Here is a 24,565-nt window from a genome sequence, read left to right as displayed (position 1 = left end):
AATGGATCTCAGCTGAGCAGGTTGTTCAGTAGGGTAGTCTCACCAACACCTCCAAGTTGTTGGGTTTCACAGGATCTGCAGCTGGGCCCTGGGTTGGCCTCAGAGTGTTTGGATCAGATCCCACAGAGGCGACTCCTTCCCTTCCCCGAGTGTAGGGATTAAAGGCGTCCCTGCTCCAAACTCTTAATCTCCATGTTCTCACCAACCCCTCAGTGGATAAAAGTTCAGCTTCTGGTCTTTATTACGACCTCGCCTCTGCCTCTCGAATTTAAGGATTCTTAACCAGGTTCAGTTTGCCTAACTTTGAGATCATTTCTGTGAACTACTGGGACTCTCACCACTAGGGGGAGATTGTTGAAAATGGGAAGATTTTTATAGTTTCTTTGTGCTTTTTCTCTGTCTTGCTTCCCTCCTCCCCTTCTGCTCCCCCTCCCTTTCCTTCTCCTTCTCTTTTCCCCTTCTCATTTACAGCACTTATGCTTTCTAGGCCTTAAATTTGTTCATTTATAGAAATGAACTGACATTCCCACTCTGATGTTGTTAAAATATTCCACTTCTCGTGAGTTATATGAACAGCAGTTGATACTAAGCTAATACAATCCCACGGTAGTAATATTCCTACTGAAAAGTATTTTAAAATAGGGGCAGATTAGAGATGTTTTGCTGTTGAATCAATATTTTATAATGCATTTCACAACGGATAAAATATATACAAATTCCAACCCAGAAGATAAATTTGTTCCTATGATTAGTTCTCATCTAGAATTTTAACTGCATTGTGTCTACAATATCATTAACTACTTAAATTGGTCTCTTTTCACTAAAAGTTGTAGAAGCCCATGGGAGTCGCGCTGACTTGAATGAGTGAAAGTGGAATGTTCAGAAGCACAGGGAGCTTCAGCTATGGTGAGATTTGAGGCCTGAGCAATATAACAAGGGTTCTGTCTTTCTCTATGCAACACTAAACAGATGACCACAAGCTCCCAGATGCATAATCCCCCAACAAAAAGGAATCCTCTTCCTGGGAAGTTCTCCAGAAAAGTCCAAGGGAAACTCACTGACCTGGCTTGAATCTAATGACTTACCACAACCAATCAGACCTTAATATTGATGGCTCCAAGGAAGAGAAAAACAGGTTACACACAAGGGCAGCTGCACATAAAATATGTGTAATAGATACCTCATGAATGAGTTTACAGTAGTAGAAGAAAGGGGGACAGGAAGAGAGAAGATGCTCATGCCATCATTCCCATAAGGGCATGCAGCTAAAGGAATACTGGCCCTGGCTCTGTTTGTTGGATAATGAAGACACCTAATTCCTAAATGAGGGGGAAACAGACATAGTATGCCATTTTCATTATAAAGCAGAAACTTTTCTTCTTTCTCAACCCAATGGAAATCACTGACAACCTCTTACTTGATTCATAATAGTACTATATTAAAATATTTAATAGAATTATTTTCAAATTCAACAGCATTGCTAACAACAGAAAAACATACAAGCCTTGTCTGTAATATTTTTGTGATAAAACTAGAATTGGAGGCACAGACTCACAGCATCTCTTAGTACTGAATAGAGACATGACGTGGGCAAAGCCTGAGGACTTGATTTCAGGCTCTGGAGCTACATGATAGAAGGGGGAAATAGGCACCTGGAAGTTTCCCTTGGACTTGCACAGGCCAACTGCAGCACATACATGTTCACACACACAAGTGAAAAAAATAATTACTAGAAACAAAAAAGAGACACGATATGCAAATAATTCCCTTGTATCATATTCTATGAGTGCATTGTAAGTTTTCAGCTTCTACTTCGGATCCACTGACTAGAGTTTGATGGCACTTGTATAAAGATTCAAAGCTGTGATCTTATCCATTATGTCGTAGGCACCAATCATATTTAGTCCCCGAACAAGTCGGTCTCTTAAGGCTGTAGCTGTGAGTAACACGTTCTGATCTGCTTTCCACTTAACAAAGGCTTGATAGATTCTTTCATTTAATAATGGCGTAGTGCTGTGAAAATTTAAATAACAATTATTTTAATTACCAGCCATGAACATTACTTTAAGCTCCTTAAAGGTTGTCTAAGTTTTCAAATTAATTTTCCACATTTATGTGAGACCAAATTTAACTGAAGACAGTATAAATGACCATTTACAATGAGCCTGACACATAGAAGCAAACATTATAAAAAGCTTACATTTCAACTTACATTCAACTATTAAGACAATAATCACTGTGGGTATTTACTATAAACCAATGCAAAAAATGCATACTTATGGCTTGGTCTCACTTAATCCTCATGACAACTTTCTAAGTTTGTCTATTCATTTGACCACAAAAGAAACTGGAGCAAAGAGAAGGAAAAGGACACGTTGAAGGTCAGGAAGCCAGCTCATCTCACACAGTCCTCCTTCTCCGTTACATGGTGTGGTTTCCCAGCAAGGATGGCAAATATGTCACAGGCCACCATCTACAGTAGAGTTTATGTTCATGCAAATATTTCAAAACTCTAATATCAAGATCATATAAATGCAGGTGTGAAAATACATTTGTACCAAATGCCATTCATACTTACTTCCTCACAGAGTTGCTACTTTCTGAGCTCGTCATGTTTAGTTTTTGTTGCAAAAATTCAAAATTTATTTCACTGATATTGTTGGCAACTATGTTGAATATCTTCTCTAAGATTTTCTCTACATTTGAACATAGAAGAAACATTATTTATTTTGAAAGAAGATACTTTGAGTTAATATTTAGTTTTCTTCTGTGTTTTTATCAAACATAAATGTCAAATAAAATTGAAAATGACAATGTAGAGCTGAACTGCTTAAATGGCTGCTTAGACTGCTACACAACTCCAGGGAGGCTGCCTAGAAAACAGGACCCTAGGAAAGACACAAGGATCACCCAATGACAGAGAAAAGGATGAGATCTACATGAGTAACCTGGACGACAGTGGGAGTAATGAAGGGCAAGGTAAGAGGGAAAGAAAGCTTAGGGGAGCAGGAGATCCCAGCTGGATCAAGAACAGAAAGGGAGAACAAGGAATAACAGACCATGATAAATGAAGACCACATGAGACTAGGAATAGGCAGAGTGCTGGAGAGGTCCCCTTAAATCCACAATGATACATCCTCTGTAGACTGCTGGCAATGGTTGAGAGAAAGCCTGATCTGACCTGGTCTGGTGATCAGATGGTCAAATACCCTAACAGTCGTGCTGGAACTCTCATCCAATAACTAATGGAAGTGGATGCAGAGATCCTCAGCCAGGCGCCAGGTGGAGCTCCAGGTGTCCAATTGTCGAGAAAGGGGAGGGACTGTAAGCGTGAATTGTTGAGACCAAGATTGGAAAAGCACAGGGACAAATAGCCAAACGAATGGAAGCACATGAATTATGAACCAAAGGCTGTGGAGCCCCCAGCTGGATTAGGCCCTCTGGATAAGTGAGAGAATTGAACAGCTTGAACTGTTGGGGAGGCATCCAGGCTGTGAGACCTGGACCTGTCCTTAGTGCATGAGCTGGCTGTTTGGAACCTGGGGTTACACAGGGACACTTTTCTCAGCCTGGAAGGAGGGGACTGGACCTGCCTGTACTTAATGGACCAGATTTAAATGAATCCCCAGGGGAGTCTTGGCCCTGGAGGAGATGGGAATAGAGGGGAGGGGATGGGGAGGAAAGGTGGGGGCAGAAGGGGGAAGACAAGGGAACCCATGGCTGATGTGTAAAATTAAAACACAAATATAATAAATAACGAAAACAAAAAAGAACCTTACAAGCAACTTGATAGTGATCTTTAAATTCTTTCCTTTTTTCTGGATTTGAAATGAATTTGATTCCTTCCTTCAATCCTGGCTGTTTTATATTAACTACCTTGATAAACTAGCATCTATTGTAAATATGACATATAGATACATATTCATGTTAAGATAATTTATTATTTAGTTAGATATTAATTTTTTTAAATGTATTTAAGGCTAGGCACAGTAGCATATGTCTTTAATTCCAACACTTGGGAAGGCAGAGGAAGGCAATCTCTGTGAGTTTGAGGCTTGCTACATAGTGAGTTCCAGGACAACCAGGACTACACAGAAAGACCCTATCTCAAAGATATATATATATGAGTATGTTTGGGGGAGCAGGTGCATGTGAGTAGAGGTACCCACAGAGGTCCAAGGTATTAATCAGATTCTCTGGGGCTGGAATTTCAGGAAGTTGTGAACTAACCAACATGGGTGCTGGGGACTGAACTCAGGACCTCTGCAAGAGCAGCATATGCTCTTAACCTTGGAGCCATCTTTTCAAACCCATTATTGCCTTTTAAAATAATAAATCTTCTAGATCATGCTATGTAGATATGTCTTTGTTGGCCAGAGCTTCTAGAAAGTGTAATCTAAAGTCACCTTTGTTAACTAGAGTACTATGAGATTTTTCAAGAATTAAGGATCTCCCATGCTCCATATCTTAAATACACTTATGGCCTTTTCATTTTGAGAAATTGTACATACACTGTTAATTCCTCAGACTAGATTTCACGCTAATGATAAAAAGAAAATAGAATTGCTTAATAAAATGCTCAGAAGGGACTCTGTGATCCTTGTTAACTTCGGAATAAATATGTTTCCCAGGCTACTTCTCCCAGCTTCATGGAGGATCAAAACTGCAGGGTAAAGGCTCCTTGAGCATACAGAAATGAGGTAAATTTCCAGATTGCTCTCCTCCTCCAGTCTGTGAGATGTTGTCATTGCCTACTGCACTTTCTCCCTCAAAAGTAGAGCAGCAAGAGTCGTGCTTCTTTGAGAACTGGAGAAACAGAGCTTTAGTGTGGAGGTTCAGTCATGAAACTCAACCACCTTTCTCTAAGGTACTATCCACAACAGAAATATCACATAGACACTTGGAACTCTAAAACCCCTATCTTATAGAACTATTACCTTTGAGTGTAGTAATTAGTAGAGCCGGCCTGCAGTGAGTTAAAGGAGACAGCCTCTGGGACTTAATGTTCTCTCAAGTTTCCTCTATCAGTGACGCTCAAATCTTAGGAAAGCTTCTAGATGGCAGCCATGTGCACAGTGTATGATGTGGCTTACAAAGGACTGTACATTTTACTATAGCTTTGTCGTTAGCTTATCCTGGTATATGCTCTTGGCATATATGTAGATATGTTGATGGTAAAATAATTGAGGAACAGCTGAAGATGTTCCAATTCCCCCCATGATTGCATTGAATAATCAACACAAACAGCTAGCCTTCAGAAAAGGGAGCTAAATAGGTTAATGTTACTGTTAGCTCAACATCTCCAACCAAAGCGAGCTCCCTTACTGTACAGATAGCAGAAAATGGATGAAGATAGTCCTTCCTCATCACCCACCGTCTCTTTCATCTGCTCTTTGGAGATACTGTGTGATAGTATGCAGCTGTTTTCCTTTACAGATTTCCATCGGCGGTCTCAACAAAGGATTGTCATCAAAATCGATCTCTTTCAACGACAGAAGACTATAGATTGCACTAGGCAGAGCTGTCAGATTGTTTCCTAGTGAGGAAAAAAATGGTAAGGAATTACACCTTTCTGTAAAGTTAAACTGCAGAAGCAGAAACTGCATGCAGAAGGCTACTGTCATGGAAAAGTGTCCAAGGACACTCACAGTGATGACAGTTCCAAAGTGTCCATGCTAGGAGAGAAAGGGAGGATACATTAAAAACCAAAGGGTCCTTGGTCTCCTAGGGTGGCAAAATGAAGCCAAAGGCTATCTTCTTACAGTACAACAACTGGCTTTGCAGAGTAGGTATTATCATTCTTAAAATAAATTTTTTAAAAAGTGAGTTTTATACAAATGTATATGGTATGTGCTAACCCTTTTCTCGCCCCTCCCTCCCCTTTGTCCCCTTTGTCCTCTACAGTGTCCCCTCTTTCATATATGCATGACTTTTTGTATTTATGTAGGAAGCACACATGAGAGGAAACACTGTTTGTCTGCATGAGACTGACTTAATTCACTTAATATGATCCCCTATTGTGTTCATTTTCCTGAAAATGACGTGACTTCATGGCTGAAAACCCCTTTATTTTTATATCTCATATTTACTTTATCATTGCTCTGTTGTTGGACACCTAGGTGGTTCCATAAATGTGCTCATGTGAACACTGCTCAATACACACTGATATGCAGGTGTGTGTGTCTGTGATGCATTGACTTGGAGTCTTTGTGTAAGCACAGTGTGGTATCTAGGTCATACAGATCAGGTTTCAGTTTTCTGAGAAAGCTCCCTGCCAACTTCCATGGCTTCCCTTTTGTCCACATTCTTGCCAGAATTTGTTGTGACTTTTTTTCTTAGTGACTGCCATCCTAGCTGAAATAATTTTGGATTCCCAGAAACATTGGAGTCTGTGGGGTTTTACTGTTGGCTAATGTTGTCTCACATTAGTATGCTGCCGTTCTCTTATTTGTGTATTTGATTTCTGTTAGTTACACATGGAGAAGGAGGCCGGTTACTCTCCTGAAGAGTGGTATCAAGAAACCAAGAGCTGCAGCAGTTCTTGCGGTGTTAGGAGGGCACCTGTCTCGTGCTTGTGAGACCCTGGCTTCCGTCCTCACACCATGGACAAAAGGGAGGCGGGGGAAAGAACTCAGTATCCAGGGCTAGTCATTCTGAGAGGGAGGGTAGGGAGCAAGAGAGGGAGGGAGGGAGACAGAGAAGGGCAGAGAAGGGAGGAATACATCATAAAAACTAGAACGACTCATATAAAATGTTGACGTGTAGCACATACAAGTCACAATGCATAATCCTGACTTTTCTCACTTGTGGCTTGAGAGTCACCAATGTTCTTACTCCTCAATAGCCTTATTCCTTTTGTTAGTAAGTATTCCAGGAAAGATGTCAGTCATTTATTCATTCACTGGATGAAGGAGGCTCTTAAGTTTCCAGTTTGAGTGATTATGGATACAGCCTTTCTATACATTTGCACTTAACTGAAAAAATATAGTTGAAGTTTGACTGATGGGTCGTATGGTAAGTGTGAACCTAACTTTATAAGAAACAACCAGTGTTTCGAAATGCTTATGCCATTTTTGCATTCCTGCTGATAATGCTGCAGCTTCGCAACATTTCTTTCTTTGTTTTTGTTTTGTTTTGTTTTTCTGAGACAGGGTTTCTCTGTGTAGTTTTTGGTGCCTGTCCTGGAACTCACTCTACTGTAGACCAGGCTGGCCCCAAACTCACAGAGTTCGCCTGGCTCTGCCTCCCGAGTGCTGGGATTAAAGGCGTGCGCCACTGCTGCTTGGCTCTGGTTCGTTTTCTCCTCCCCACATTACAATGGCTCATAGTTTGCCAGGCTTTAGCTCTTCTGCTAGTGACATTGTGTTATAGAGTGAATATGTGAACTTCCTTTTCTCTAAAATTAACGCTACCCAGCATTGTTTATGTGTTGCTTGTTTGTGCAATTCTGTATAAAGGATCCATTCAACATTTGTACCAATTTTGGTTGAGCTGACTTTTTTTCTATAGTGTTGGATTAACTCAGAGACTTCCCTATATTAGGGAAGTACTGTACCATTAAATTGTATTCTCAGCTCTTGATTTCTTTTTGAAATCTCATTCCTCTTTCTCTCTCTCTCTCTCTCTCTCTCCCTCCCTCCCTCCCTCCCTCCCTGCCTCCCTCCCTCCCATTGGGAGGCAGGGTGCACACATGCATGTGGAGTGCATTGTTACTTTCTATGTGTACAACATTTACTTTATAAAGTATGTGGTTTTTCTATTTATTCTTTTTAAAAAATGTCTCTTCCTGAAGCCAGGGTTTCACATTTTGCTGAAATCTAATGTCAGTTATTTAGATTGATTTCTATTTTCACGGCCTTACACATCCCAGCCAAGCACCTTATTCCCAGTTCTCAGTTGCAATGTTAATATGGTAGCTAAGAAATCTTTGTCAATATTTTCTATTTTTTAATCTATAAGTTTTTATACTTTTAGCTTTATGGCTAGATTTGTGACTCATTTGAGTTTTTTATGATGCATGGTACAGATGAAAGCTTTGTTGAAATTGCTTTTATTTGGTTTTCCTTTGGATTTTTGGACACCTAGCTTATATCATTTATTGACAATATTATTCTCTATTGAATTACTTCTGTGTATTTGTTAAAAGTCAATCGCCTATATGGGCTTGGATCTATATCTAGACTCTACTTCATCCCACTAATAATCACATTTATTGTCTTGATGATAGCATGCTTTCTTCATTACTGGAACTTTGCAGAAGCCTTGAAATAGGGTTCCATGAATTAACTGCTCCGTTCTTTTAAAAGTTGTTGTTTCAGTTATTCTAGTTGCTTTGGCAGTTTATATACATTTAGAATACTTTATTATTTTATTTGGTTTTAAAAATGTATTGCCAAGATTTTTGTGTTAGAATTCAGTTGAATTTGCACACAAGTTTAGAAAGCATTTACAAAGCATCCATATTGAGATATCTAGTGTCTAATACTATTTAAATATTGTATCCATGATTATAGCTCGCTGTAGATCTTTCCTATGCTTTAATAGATACTTATGAGTTTTGTACCATTTAGAATAGTACTTAAACACATTATCTTTTTTTTTGTTTGTTTTAGAGTTTATGCGTATGGGACCAATGCTGGCCTCAAACTTGAGGCAGACTTTCTGCCTCGGCCTCCTGTGTACTAGAACTGCAGGCATGAACCACCATGCCTTAGAAGAGTGCTTAACATTCACTTCTAATCAGTTATAAATACTATGCAGAACTTTTGTACATTAATAGTGTTAGCGTTAACAACTTTTTAAGTGGCCACCTTGCTAACTCACTTGCTGTTGTTACCTGTTGGGGTTTCTACCAGTCAGTGTCTCTGGTGTCAGAACCAGCTCTGCCCTCCTGCTTTTGAACTGTACATATGCTCTTTTTTGAGACAGGATCTCTCTACATATTCTTGGCTATCTTGGAACTTACTATGTAGAGGCTGCCCTCAAACTCTTACAGCTCCATCTGCCCTTGAATTAAAGTTGTGTGCCAGGACACCTGACGTTCCCCCCCCCCTTTTTTATTTCTTATCTTCTTGCATTAGCTGGAGCTTTCCCCCTTTCTTTTGTTTGACTGTTCAATCATGAATGGGATTTAATTTATTTTGTCATATGGTATTTGCTTCTTTTAGTATCTGGTGAGACGTTCATGTTACTTTTCCTTGGCTTATTGATATAGTAAATTATGAGGGGGAAGTTTTTTAATATTGACCCAGTCTTGCATTTCTAGTGTGCATTTCACACAAAATTGTGATAGTTATCTTATATATTGATGGATTTAACTTACTTAATTTGTTAATGAATTTTATATCAATGTCCATGCAAGAAATGAACCCATAAGTTTCTGAAAGTGTTGTATTTGTCTCATTATACTATTGGAGATATCAATGGCCTCATTGTATAAACTGGTGAGTGTTTTAGCCTCAATTTTATTAAAAGTAATTCCTTTTTACTTTTACTGAAAATAGATTATTTTCTCATACAATGTATCCTGAATATGGCTTCTCCTCCCTCTACTCCTCCCAGTTCCTTCCCACTGCCATCCTCTCCTCTCCAGATCCACTCCCTCAGGCTTCTATGAGATAATAACTAAACAAAATATAATACGATAAAACAAAACCATCACATCAAAGTTTGGCAAGGCAACCCAACAGCAGGAAAAGAGCCCCAGGAGACAATACAAGAATCAGAAACTCACTTGATCCCACACTCAAGAGTCCCATAAAAATACTAAGCTGCCCACAACCACCACCACCACCACCAAAGAAAAAAAGAAAAAAGAAAAAAAAAATACTAAGCTGAAAGCTGTAATTTGTGTGTGTGTGTGTGTGTGTGTGTGTGTGTGTGTGTGTGTATACTCCTAATAATGGGGGAGATGGAGCACCAATTGGCCATCTCTTGTCACCAAACAGAGCTACTAGTACCAGGACTGGGTTGCATTCAATTAAGTTGTTGGTCAAGGGGACCCTGCAGAAGTCCCCAAACAACCAGATTGTTGCTAAGATAATGGATTGCTCTCTGTAAACTGATAGTGGGGTTCCATTGCTGAGGACAACACCCACACAACTCATTGAACATGGAGAGGTCCAGCTGGTGCCTACATGAAGCCTTCAGCCCTATGTTCTAGTGTCTTTGGTGCTGGAAGGTAGTCTGCAGGCTACTGAAAGAGAAGCGTAAACACCAACCCATCCATCCACAAAACCTTTGACCTACAATCTGTCCTGCCTGCAAGATATGCTAAGGTAATGGTGGCATAGAACTTGTAGAAGCAGCCAATCAATGTCTGATTTGACTTAAGGCCCATTCCACAAGACATAATCCATACCTGACACTGCTTGGGTATGATCAAGAGCCAGAGATAATCCAGAGGCTTAGGATAAAACCAAATACCACTGATCTTAATGAAAGTGTCAATAAAATGGCTCTTCATGATATTCTGCTATACTAATAGACCAGTTGCTTTATCAGTCAACATAGAAAAGCTTCCTCCTGAACCAGATGGGAATAAATGCAGAAACATACAGCAAGAAATCACACACACACACACACACACACACACACACACACACACACACACACACAGAGAGAGAGAGAGAGAGAGAGACAGACAGACAGACAGACAGACAGACAGAGACAGAGAGACAGAGAGAGAGGTGCCTTGGAATGTGCAGCTCCAAATGAGAGGTCTCCATCAAGTCCCTCCCCCCAGAGCTCAGGGAACCCCACAAAAGAGGAGGAGAAAGAACTGAAAGAGCCAGAGGGGGTGAAGGACACCAGGAAAACAAGGCCCTTTTAAAATAATTCTGAAGTCAACATGTTTCTTTTATAAATATGTCATAGGAACCAGCAGTGAAAACATCTGTAGCTGCAGTTTTGTGTGGAAAAGTTTTAGCTCCAAATTCAGTCGCTTGAATAGATTTGGGATTACCTATTGGTCCTCAGTGAGTCCCTCCTCCTTCTGTTCAACTCACAATGTTCTCTCTACATTAAACCAGGGCTGGTTTGTGAGGTTAGTAGAACAGAGCAGATGTAATATTATTTGACATCCAAATTAAGTTTACAACCACACTGCTCTGTCAACACACTCTGTCTCTCACTCTGGCCTATTACTCCCTCTTGAAAAACCAGTTTTTGAGTCATGATCAGGGTTACCCAGCAAAGAACCAAAGGCTGCTTCTATCAGCCATGTAAGCAAACTTGGGAGCAGAGCCACAAGTCTTTGGCTGATGCTCCAGTTTATAGAGAAACTGTAATCTCATGCAAGACCCTGAAACAGAAGTCAGTGAAACCAGAGTCCTGCTTCTCACCAGTTTAAGAAGACAAACAACCAAGGGTAACCAACATGGCTAAAAGTGGTGAAAAATCCATAGACACCAGAAGCCTGATGAAATTCAAGAATTATGAATAAAGGAAAGTCACTCAGTTATTCACAGTACAAATCTACTTACATCTAAAAATAGAACCACAAAATTTGCAACAGTTATGTGTGTGTGTGTGTGTGTGTGTGTGTGTGTGTGTGTGTGTGTGATTAAGGACTGATATTCAAAATATACAAAGAACATTTAACAATAACCAAACAACTGAGAAATTAAAATAAAAGTTCAGAACAGATGCCTTACCAAAAGGCATAGAGATGGCAAACAAGTATACAAAGACACTTCCCCTCATTCATCAATTAAAGCAACAATAATACCACCATGCACCTATTGGAATGGTCAAACCTAGATCACCACCAACAGCAAATGCTGCTGAGGTAGAGCAACAGAACTCTCATTGATTACTTGTAGGAATACAAAGTGTTACAGCTATTTCTGGAGATGTTTACTGTTCCCTGGAGCATCTTCACTATAAATTAATTTTGAACACATTGGTGGTGCCATATTTGAAGTGCATCTTGGTAGACAACACATACTTGTGCCTTTATATTTGAAGCACACCTCTTATAGCTACGTCTTTCTCATCCCTTCCAATAATCTCTGTCTTTTAGTTAGAGTGTTTAACCAACTAATGTTCAGTTACAAGCACACTTGTGTTTAAGGGCTGAGGCTGTAGCTCCATGGTAGGCCACTTGCTTGGCATGAGGCCCTAGCCTCAATCTCCAATCTGCTAAAAAGATGTGATAGTTGGATTTAGATAAAACATTTTACTACTTGTTATTCTATTCATTGTCTTTTAATACTTTCTGATTTCTTGAATCACTTTTCTCTGGCTACTTTCAAGATTTTTTCTTTATCTTTGATTTCCTACAATTTTACTAATGGATGAATGCAGGGTGGTTTTGTGGGACTTATCTGAACTTATCCATGTTCTCAAACATGGGTTTGTTCAGTTTTTGAAAATCTGTTGAGCTGCAGATTGGCAATATGCATTCTTTCCATCTGGATATCATACTCTGGTAAACATATTTTTTTCCAGGCAACAAATGGGTGTGAGGAAAGAGGGACCATTATACACTGCTGGTGGAAATATACAGTATACAGCCACCATGGAAATCAGTGGTGGTGGGAGTCCCTAAAAAAGCTAAAACAAAGAAAAGCCATCCATTTTACTAGGAATAGTGCTGACACATATGAGGAACCTCAGCTAACACATCACGGTCTGTTAGTGTTTACTGCTGCACTACTTACAGAAGTTAAGAAATGGAACCCACTGAGATGTCAATCCATAGATGAATGGATAAACCAGGGGTACAAAGATCTTATGTAACCATAAAAAGACAGATGAAATTATGATATCTGTAGAAAAATGAACAGTGGAGATAATTCTGTCAGTCACATTAAGCCAGAGTCAGAAGGGCAAGCAGTCTTTCTCATATGCAGACTCTAGGTTTAAATTTTTAGTTACTTTATTATTTTATGTGTATGAGTATTTTGACTGCATGTATGTATATATACCATGTATTTGCCTGGTTCCCATGGAGATAAGAAGACGGCATTGAATCCCCTAATGCTGGAGTTATAGTTATAAGCTGCTATGTGGGTGTTAGGAATCAAACCTGGGTGCTCTACAAGAACAAGTGCTCCTAACTGCAGAGCCAACTCTCCAGCCCCATGGCTCTAGATTTAATGTGTGTGTGTGTGTGTGTGTGTGTGTGTGTGTGTGTGTGTAAATGTGTATGCATATGCACATACATGTGTGTGTACATGTGTATGCATATGCACATACATGTGTGTATGTGTGTGATGAAAGTAACAGAGAACCATGAGGAACAGGAAAAGATCTTATAGGAGGGGAGAAGGAAGACAAAAAAAAACCCCAAAGTATAATGCTATTGTGTTGGTTTGAAAGGAAATGGCCCCCAAAGGGAGTGGCACTGTTAGGAGTTATGGCCTTGGTGGAGGAAGTGTGGATTCGGACTTTGAGCTTTCATATATGCTTAAGCCACACCCAATATCTCAGACCACTTCCTGTTGCCAGCAAGTCAAGATGAAGGACACTCAGCTACTTCTCCTGTACCATGTCTGCCTATATGCCACCGTGTCCCACCATGACGATAATGGACTAAATCTCTGAAAATGTAAGCCAGCTCAAGTAAATGATTTTCCTTTATAAGTGTCACATGGTCATGGTGTCTCTTCACAGCAATAGAAACCCTAACTAAGACAGGAATATATGTATGAAATTCCATAAGAAAGCTCATTATTTTGTATGCCAAACTTTAAAAAAAGAGAGAAAAAATAAATAGAAACAAAGACATAGCTTGAGGATCCTTTCAGAACTCTGTTTGGACAATATAGACAGTGATGCTATTCAAATATTTAATAACTGCTCTGGTGGAGGGGCTAAGCATCAGAATTAATGCTGCTGTAGACTAATGCTACCAGCAAAACCAACCAATAGGCTATCGGGGAGGGCAGGAAGTAAAGAAAGACAGTACCAAGGCTCTAGACTGTGAAGAACACTGGGCTGTGTCCCTGAGGAATTGTCTTCCCTGGGTCTGATGTGCCCATCTACTTTTCTTTCATTTGCTAATCTGTCTTTTGGGAGCAGAGATGACAGCATCTGTTAAAAACCACTACACTAGGCTCTGTGTTTAAAATTTGATCACTCCATCATTACACTCTAAAGCAGTGGTTCTCAACTTATGGGTCATAACCAAACCATTGAAAAACTCAGATATTTACATTATCATCAGTAGCAAATTGCTGTCATGAAGTAGCAACAGAAATAATTGTATGGTTGGGGTCACCACAACTGTATTAAAGGGTCACAGCATTAAGAAGATTGAGAACCACTGCTTTCATTTATTTCCCCAGTCTCAGGTAGATACTGCTTCCTGCCACTGGTACATCTGTGGTAACGTTAACTCTCTTTAGCCCTTCTAGAAATGGACTGGAACTTGGGAGGCGGTATTGAAATACAGCCTTTCCACTGATCTGCACCAGCACAGCTTCTCTTTGGAGCTTGGTTGACAGAGTGGGTTTTTAATATGTTCTAATTCTGTGTGGAACAACAGAGACATGCCCCAGCCTGAAGAGCAGGTACAATGCCCCTGGCCATTGTGTCTTGATGTTGTCCTAACTCAAGCATCTCCAGGGAATGTAATTCCAGTACGGAATTCTAGTCTCCAATAGAGCAAAAGGTTCTGGAGAATTTTTGTTTGTATTTTGTTTCCTTTTTTTCTCTTTCTTTTCTAATAGTTTATTTTTTTGAGAACTTCATACATAAGTACTACATCTACATCACACCCACCTCCCCCTTTCCCACTTCCAACTCCTGCCATGTCCTCTCTTCCAAAGTCATGATCTCTTCAATTATTATTACATGTATGTACATGCGTGAGCATGGTATAGATGTCTATGTAACCTACTGAGTCCATTTGGCTTTTTTTTATATGTTCTGTGTCTATTTGGGGTTGGACAACCTATGTGGGAGTTTGTCCACAGAGAATGTAGGTTCCCCCCTCTCTGTAGTCACTCATAACCTATAGCTTTTCACGAAGTGATGGGGCCATGTGGAATTTCCCGTCTACGGTGAAATGTCAATTAAGGTTGTCGTTATGCTGGACAACCATAAGTTTCAAGCAGCCATATTGTTAGGAGTTCATGGGTGCAGCTTCCGTCATGCCTAGGAGACACTATAACAGCAGACATCCGGAGCTTCTGACTCTCAGAGACTTTCTCCTCCCCTTCCACATTCCCCCAGCCTTGGGTGTAAGTGTTACATTACAGATGCATCACCTGGGGTTGGGCACCCCACCGTCACTAATTCTGACCAGTTGTGGGCTTTTGTAATAGTCTCCATCTGTTGCAGAAAGGAGCTGCTTTGAGCACGGTTAGAGCTACATTTATCTGCAGTGAAAGGATAAGTATTTAGAAAAGAGTCAAATGGTATTGGTTTAGGGAACCAGCAAGACTGGACATTACTCTCCGATAGTCACTGGTAGTTGGAGAGGTGTCCAGTGCTAAGCATGAGTCTCCTCATGTTGAGTGGGCCTTAAGTCCAATGAGGTAACTGTTGATTACCCCAAAGGTGAAAGCACCACTATTGACCTTTGTGGATATCTTGCTGGGCCAGTCATTCCTGTGTTTCATAAGCTTTACAGCTGTGTAGGACTAGTGGTTCCTCCTCTCCCTTGACAACTTGGCATAACACTTTCTGACACTGTAGGAGCTAGTTCCTGGGGAGAAGGCTTCCCAGTCCCTTCCAGTTCAACTCTTCCAAGTCCTGTGTCCAAAGTGTGTGGTATCTCGAGCAATGGTCTTACTTCAAATTCTGGGAAACAATTAAGGGCAATGGCGGTAGTCCACATTGGTGGTTTTGAAATTCTCTTGGGCTCCCCTGACAAATAGCTAGAAAAGTTGTTTCTCATACCTGGTACTGTAGTTTTCATTAAACAGTCCATGGCTCTTGGGGGGACCATTATCACCCCAAATAGCATAACTTCATCTAAACTATGTATCTATGTATACACATATATTACATGTAATTTTAAGTACACATAATATATGACCCCTATGTCTTCTTCAAACACCCTCAGCGTTACTTATGCTTCTGCCTCCCTTTGTATTACTGTCCCCCCATCCTACCTAAAGCTGCCCCCCCATTTCTCCTGTTTCCTTCTGTTTGCATCTCTAGGGCTCTTTTCAAGGCAAGAAACCAGTTCTTCAGCTTTGTGCTCATTTCCTGTAACTGGGAAACCATTGTGTGCCCTCTTCCTCTGATGCCAACTTAATGCACTATCTGCCATTCTCAGCAAAACTGCAGTTTAGATGTCAACGTTCCACTTACAGATTCTACTTACTGCTTACTGTGCTTGACACACACCTCTGATGTCTAGGTGCTGTAGAACTTTTAAAGACAGGAAGGACGGTGGAAGAGTACTTATTTGATTGTTGTATGCACGCAGACTAACCAGACTTCTCAGCTCCCCTATATTTCTTGGAATCTCTTGGATGGCATTGTTCGATATGTCGAGTGCTTTGAGTTGAGTCATAGAACACAGATCTTCTGGAAGTCTTGTTAACTGCAAGGACAATTAACAATCATGCTTTTATAAATCCATAAATATTTGTATCATTACATTTTCCCCCTGAAAACCCTTTTCTAAGGAGATACTTTCATCCTGTCACAGATTCTTTGTGACTTCACATCCTAAAAATCCTCAAGCTTTCATGTACCACTAAGTAACTCCTGGTCTGATTGGTGCTCCCTAATTAGCCCTGTTGCTTAGAGACCTCTTTCTTCCCATGCCCCAGCTCAGTCTACCACCACCCACTCTGGTCTTTCTTGTCTCTCTAAGGCTAATGCTGTCACACTTTATCTTATTCTCAGCACAGAGAGCAAAACATCCACACCCTTACACATGTGTCTATATCACACACATACACCACACACAACGTATACAATACACATATATACACACAACACACACATCACAAGAACACACACACAACACACAAGAATGAGGATTGACACATGTTAAAGCAAGATAAACATCATGCATAAACATGACTAGTGAAGAGGAACCCAGTATGGAGAATGATAAGAACTTCAGAGAAATATGTAAGTAAGCGAGACTGTGCAAGACTACTCAAGACTGAGGACCAAGCTTATGTAGCACGAATAAGATCAGCATAGGTGGGCAGGCCTGTCAATGAATTTCCTTCAAACAAATATTCTTCTTGGAATTTTCATTTAATTTTCTTTGAGACAGTGTCTATGTAGGCTTTGCTGTCTTGGAACAGGTTAGCCTCACACTCCTAGAGATCCACCTGCTTCTGCCTCCAGGCCCCCTGAGCTGGGATGAAAGACATGGCCACCATGTCTGGCCAGATATTCTTTAAATACTTTCTCAGTGTTTATCAGAGAAAGTGAGAGCTCTAGATGATGGAGCTGCTGTTGAAAGAAGAGTCCTGCTGAGCAACTCCCACTTTGCTCTGGAAGCTCTGTGACTAACCTAACCCATCTTCTTTAGTTGGTTGTTTGTTGATCAACTGTTAAATAAGCTAATCCTTTAGTTATTCTACATCCATTCCACCCAAGTCATATTTTCAACCACATAGGATATCCTTCTGAAGAAGGATTCTTTTAAAAAATGTTTCGCCATCTAAAGACTTCAGCAACTCCTTTAATCCTGAATTTCCCCCTCCCTCCTTTTCTTCTTTCCTCTTTCTGTTCTTCATTCCTTCCTTTTTTGGACAGAGTATCACTCTGTATTCCAGGTTTAGCTTGCTCTCCTTCTACCTCAGCCTTGTGAGTGTGGGAATTACTATCACGTACCACCATATCCAATCGAACACATTAAGAGCCATCCCCTATGGGACTGGAGAGATTATGCAGCAGTTAAGAGTGCTTGCTGCTCTTGGAAAGGACTCAAGTTTTAACCTCAGTGCCCACATGGCAATTCACAATCAGCTTTCATTCCAGTTCCAAGGGATCTGACATCTTCTTCTGGTTTCCATGCAATCCAAGCAGGTTTGAACATACACATACATTGAAGCAAAACACTCATACACATAAAGTATTTAAAAAAAGAATCATCTCCTGGAATGAAGTCTGATGACTTTGACAAGGCTTGGTAAAACATAAAAATAAGTCAGCACAGGGAAGTAAGTTGCTGGAGTAAACTGGGCATAAAATACATGTTGAACATGGGCAAGGACAGAAAAAGTAACATTGGAAATTCCAGGGGAAATTGTCAACTATGAAACTAGAGTGCTAGGGATCACGCATGTGTCAAGTAGGTGTGACAAGGTCAAATAAGTAGTTAATAAAAAGGAAAGAGTTAGATGTTGTGGAATAGAATGTGTGTTTAACTATGTAAAGATGTGTCACATTGGTTTATGTTGTGAAATGTTTAACTAGGTAAAGATGTGTTGCATTGGTTTATGTTGTGGAATATTCGTTTAACTAGGTGAAGGTGTGTTGCACTGGTTTATGTTGTAGAATATTTGTTTAACTAAGTTAAAGTGTGTTGCTGTTTCATCTTGCCTGCCTAAAGCACCCGATTAGTCTAATAAAAACCTGAATGGCCAATAGCTAGAGAGAGGAGGGGTAGACAGGGCTAGTGGACAAAGAGAATAAGTGGGAAGAGGAATTTAGGCTAGGGGAAGAAAGGGAAGAAAAGAGATGCCAGGGAGACACCAGGGGTCAGCCAGCAGGAAAGTAGGACATACAAATGAAAGGAAGGTAAAAAGCCCCGAGGCAAAACGTAGATGAAGAGAAACATGTTAAAGCAGGTTATGAGAAGTAGTGGGACAAGCCTGAGCTAAGGCTGAGCATGCATAATTACTAATAAGTCTCTGTGCCTTTATTTGGAAGCTGGTTGGTGACTCAAAGAAAATTCCAATTACAGTTAGGGACATAGTCGAGAGGAGTCCCACAGCACAGCAAGAGAGAATCTAAGTACTTACTGTAAACTAGTCAAATTAGCTGGTACTTACATTGAAGAACCAAAACGTATATTTTAGTTCAAGAGCAACTTTACTACAACTTGCCCCCTCTTCATCCCATCTGTGTGGTCAGCACATGACTACTCTTGGCAGACTTGCTGAAAATGTACTGCATAGAAGGTATGACATTATAAAGGCCACACAACTTTGGTTCTGAGCTATAACCCCAGCCATAGAGCAAAGAGATTCTTTTTTAGCAAAAAGGTAACAGATTTTAAGGGATTTTGCTTTGGATAATAATCCAGCATTAAAAATAGTCACATGATAGCTGTGTTTAATTGAGGTCTAAGGTTACAGCAGTAATTTTTTTTAAAAAGTAAAAAAATATTTCCAAGGCTTGAGGTATAATTTAGTAGCAGAGAACTCACCTACTATGTGACAGGTGTGGGTCTGATCCCTACCACCTCAGTGAATAAATAAATAAGCAAATAATTACTCTGTCGATTTTTATAAGTAATTTCCAAAGAAAATAGCTTGAAATATAAAAATATATCTAAGAAGAAATTCATTAAATCATTATCATGAAGAAAATTTCTGAATGTTTAACAGAAGATTCATTACATAAATCATGTATTTATTATAAAAAGCTATTGGGAACATTATTAAGTTCTACCAAGGAGAAATACTTATGTAGAATAAAATTTTAAATTGAATTTGTAGTCTTTTTATAACTGCTTATAAACCTATATAAGAAAAAGAGACTAAAAGTACACTAAAGCAATATCTAATAGTTTTATTATGATATGCCTGTGGAATAATTCCTAGCATCTCAATTTTCTAGATTTTCAGCAATGCATTGCTGGTAGTGGGGATCAAACCCAGAGCCATGCATGAGTTGGCCAGGTTCTACCATGAAACCACATTTCCAACTCAACAATGTATTTCTATTATATACAAACTTTAAAACTTCTTATAATAGGGGCTCAGTAGATGATTTGGTCAGTAGAGTGCCTGCAAGCATGAAGATCTGAGTTTGAATCCCCAGCACCCACTGGAAATTTGGAACCATGCATATAACCCCAGTGCAGAGGGGTTGAGGTGGAGACACATTTATTGAACAACTAATCTAGTCAATCCATAAAGTCCAGGTTCAGTGAGAGACTGTCTCAAAAAATGAGGTGGGAACAATGGGTATGGTGACACAAATATTTAATCCCAGCAATCAAAGAAGAAACAAAACAGGTTGATTGCTTGAGTTCAAGGCCAACCTAATCTATGAAGCAAGTTCCAGGGCTGCCAAGGCTTCACACTGAGACCTTGTCTAAAAAACAAAAACAAAGCAAACAAAAAACAACAAAATTGAAGAGGACACCTTTGGCTTCTTAGTGCACCTATGTACACCCACATGCATCCATATACACACCTACAGGAATGCATACATAGACAACATACATACAATTTTGAAAATCTCCCAGTGGACAAAATAGAAAGGAATCCACAAAATCACCTGCTGTTTCACATTGCATTTGAATGGAATGTCCTGTAAAGCTTTTGTGTAGACAGGTGTGTCTCTAAGCCCTGTTTTCAAACATAGAGCATTCCACCTGTTTAAAATATACATAAAAGCACTTGCATGTAGTCTTAGTTCAGGTGACTATTGCTGTGATGAAACACCATGACCAAAAACAACTTGAGAAGGAAAGAATTTCCTTCACTCACAGTTCCAAAGCAGTGAGGGCAGGAACTCACACAGGGCAGGAATCTGGAGGCAGAAGCCTATGCAGAACCTTGGAGGGTGCTGCTTACTGTCTTGTTCCCCATGGCTTGCTCAGCCTGCTTTCTTACAGAAACCAGGACCACCCACAATGGGCTGGGCTCCCCCTTAGATCACTACTTAAGAAAATGCCTTACAGCTGGATCTTATGGACACATTTTCTCAGTTGAGTCTCCTTCCTCTGCTGACTCTAGCATGTGTGAAGTTAACATAAAACTAGCCAGGACACATGTACAACGTGCCTCAGATTGAGATTCCTCTAGTCTCCACACCCAAAAGAGCACTCTTACCTTTTTCCCACTTGTCTGACTTATATTCAGCTCCTCCAGGGTTGGAAGTTGGCACACTTCAAGAGGGAATTGTATGAACTGATTGCTTGATAAGTTCAATTTCTGGATCCCTTTTAGCTTAGATATTTCTGAAGTTATTTTCTGTAACTGATTTTCTGAAATATCAAGTATTTGCAAGTTTTTTAAAGCACACAGTTCCTTTGGGAAAATTGCAAACTTATTACCAGCCAGAATGAGCACATGGAGTGATACCATAGCAGAGATACTGGGCGGAATTGTCTTTATTTGGTTTCTACCAAGATCCAGGTATTCAAGATTTGTGAGAGAACATAAGTGTTCTGAAAATATGGGGAGTTTGTTTCTATTCAACTCTAAATGAAGCAGCTGCTTACTGAAAGATATATCCACAGGGATTTCTGAAATATAATTTCCATTAAAACTCAAGTAGTCAAGTGACGGTAATGCACACAACCCCACTGGGAAATACATTATATTGTTATAATTTAATTCAACTCTGGTTATTTTTCTGCAGTTTTTTATTTCAATTGGAACATGTGTGATTTGATTGCCTGAAAACTCCAGGCTGTCTATATTACTGAGATGTGAGATTTCTTCAGCCATTTTTATCATTTTATTTCTGTTTACGTGGAGTTGTCTCAAATTTTTAAGCCTGCGGATTTTCCTAGGAAGCTCTTCTATGTTATTATCACTGAGACTAAGACATTCCAACATTACACAGTGGGAAATTTTCTTTGGTATGTTTGTCAATAAGTTTTTATCAAGGTTAAGAAGTCTGAGTTCTCTGAAATTCTCAATTTTATGTGAAATAGCTTCCAATTTATTGTCAGCTAGCTGAAGTTCTCTTATTTTGGGCAACTGAAAAATTTCCACAGACAAAAAAGTAAGTTTATTATGATCCATTAAAAGCTGTTCTAAGTTTTTCAGCTCCCTAACTTCTTTAGGCAAACTGCCTATCATATTTCCAGTAAGGTTTAGTGAAATTAATTTTGGAAGGAGGCATAGGGATTTAGAAAATATTGTTAATTGGTTATATTCCAGATTAAGAATTTGCAAGTTTTTCAAACTAGACAGAGACTCTGGTATGTGCGTTAACTTATTTTTACCCAAACTTAACGTTTCCAAATTTCCAAGATTTTCCAAGCCAGAAGAAGGTAAATCCTCAATATAATTACTATTTAGAAAGAGTTGTCTCATATTCCCAAGTTGTAATAGTTCTTTAGGTATGTATGATATTTGGTTGTAACTGGCATTTAGTATCCTTAAATTGTGAAGCAACTGAATTTCCAAGGGAATTGATGGCAGTCCATTTTCTTGCAGGGACAGAATCTCAAGTCCTAGCAGATCCCCTGGATCTGCCCCTTGGAAAGATTTTATTTGATTCTTATCTAAATATAGATATTTTACATATTGGACTCTTAAAAGGTCCATGGGGAATTCTTGCAAACCCTTGGCCTCAAGATTAACTGTAAAATTATCTTCCTCTGAGTCCAATTCTTCCTCACTTTCTTCAGAGGCTGGTGGACTGACTCTGTCCCCAGATGGGAATTTGACTGGTGCATAGTCTTCTGTTTCCTCCATCTCCAATGACACGGAGCCCTGTGGTGACTCTGGTTTGGACGGTGGGGTGACAATGTCTATGCTGGTATCAGATAACGGAACTGTTTGCTTTTTCTCTTCATTGCTGCTAAGCAGGCTTGAAGAGGAAGCTGTTAGCTGTTCTCTGCCCTTTAAAGGATTTTCTTCATAAATCTGATTGGATTCTCTCCTTCCCAAGTACGGAAAAGTTTCATCTAAGGACTCTGATGTTTCTTCAATAAATCCAGGCTCCTCCAGTGACGCGGATCTAGAGACTCCTTCAGGCTCCAAGTTATTCTCATCTTCAGACATCGCACTGACTGGCAGCTCTCCACCGATTCAAGACCGTAACTCTACTTTTTTACGTACTTTTTTCCTATGAACCTACAAGACAGATGTCGATATTAAAATAGGCGTAATAAAGATGTTGAAATTACACATGCGAGGCTAACTGCATGTCTTCACCTATCCCTCAGCCTCTCCAAATCCAGTCTCCCAGTTTTATCCCCAGCTATGTTCTGCAGACCACCAGCTGTGGACACCTTCCACCACCCCCAACTCCCACCCCCGTACACACTTCCCCTCCTAGCCCCCCACCCTGGCTCCCATCTCCAGTGGCCACACAGATCTTCCCCACATAAGCCCCTCCTCCTACTCATTGCTTTGCCCCCAGACTCCAACTCCTGCAGGCTTTCCCTGGGAGCCCACGGGCCACTCTGACCAGACAGAGAGACAGGCTAACTGCAGATCTTCACCTCTCCCTCCATGCCTCCAAGTCCAACCCCCATTCTCGTCCCCAGCTCTGTAGCAAACCTTCTGATGTGGCTCCCTCACTCTCTGCACCCATTCCCAGGGGACTAAGCAGATCCTGGTGCAAGATCCTGCCTTCCTCCCTCCTCTGAATATCCCCCAGGACCTCCCAGCCAATCCCCATTCCTAAGTGTCAGTTCCCAATACCCAGAAACATATTTTACCTGAAAACCCCAGAGGCCACACATGCCAGGACCCCAGAAGAATTTCCTAGTAGGCAACACACACAGTGACAACCTGTCTTGAAATTTTTCTTTTGTGATTGATTAGAATCAAAGAGTGAGTTACCTCACCATTTCTACTGTTTAATACTGCACTGAGACCTTCCTTTCTTCCTTCCTCCCTCCCTCCTTTCCTTTCCTTTCCTTTCCTTTCCTTTCCTTTCCTTTCCTTCCTTCCTTCCTTCCTTCCTTCCTTCCCTTCTCTCTCTCCCTCCATCCCCCCTCTGTCCTCTTTCTTCTTCTTCTTCTTCTTCTTCTTCTTCTTCTTCTTCTTCTTCTTCTTCTTCTTCTCTCTCTCTGAGACAGAGGCTCACTATGCAGCCCTGGCTGATCTAGAATACACTATGTAGATTAGGCTGTCCCCAAACTTACAGAGATCTGCCTGCTTCTGCTTCTTGAGTACCGAGATTAAAGTCATGTGCCATCATGCCCAGCTTTTGTGGGGGACAGAGAGTCTAAATTAGATATTCGGCTAGCTTACATATTAGTGAGATTTATTACAGCATTTTCACGTATTTGTTCATTTTTTGAGATAGAGTCTCATGTATCCTAGGCTGTCCTTGAACTCTGTAGCTCAGAATACCCTTGCACTTCGGATCCACCCATCTCCACCTCCTGAGTGCTTGGATTCTAGGCACGAGCTACCATGTCTGATTTATACGATGCTAGGGATTAATCCCAAGGACACTGTACATGCTAGGTAAGCCGCTCTACTCAGCTACACTGCCAGCTCCGCATACTTTGTTCTTATTCATGTCCTTACACCCTCTTTTTCACCCCCTTTCATAGTCTGTCCCCCACCCTCACCTATCTGACCCCCCTCCTCTGCTCTCATGCTACATGTATTCCAATATCTCCCCCCCTGCTTTTCCCCTCCCCATCCCTTAAATTCTTTCCTTCTCCTATGTGGTTGTCTTTCTGGTTTCATAACCTGCACTTATACACACATATTACACATACATGCAGATTAAAATCAATAATCCACATATGATTCTGGATTATATC

General features: G+C 40.3%; 1 protein-coding gene across 1 annotated transcript; it reads right to left on the bottom strand.

Annotated features, from left to right (window-relative positions):
- Window positions 1-1,773: 1,773 nt before the first annotated feature.
- Lrrd1 (leucine rich repeats and death domain containing 1) lies at window positions 1,774-22,904 on the bottom strand. Its single transcript, XM_036182822.1, has 5 exons — window positions 20,934-22,904; window positions 16,303-16,501; window positions 5,375-5,536; window positions 2,579-2,696; window positions 1,774-2,013 (listed from the first exon to the last, which is right to left on the bottom strand). Exons 1-5 carry the CDS (start codon window positions 22,839-22,841, stop codon window positions 1,827-1,829), a joined length of 2,574 nt encoding a protein of 857 aa, XP_036038715.1. The 5' UTR covers window positions 22,842-22,904; the 3' UTR covers window positions 1,774-1,826.
- Window positions 22,905-24,565: the final 1,661 nt, after the last annotated feature.

The sequence above is a fragment of the Onychomys torridus genome, chromosome 3 (genome assembly GCF_903995425.1).
Source record: "Onychomys torridus chromosome 3, mOncTor1.1, whole genome shotgun sequence".
NCBI lineage: Eukaryota > Metazoa > Chordata > Mammalia > Rodentia > Cricetidae > Onychomys > Onychomys torridus.
Note: the sequence above shows the minus strand (reverse complement) of the source record. Positions and strands in the feature narration are given on the sequence as shown.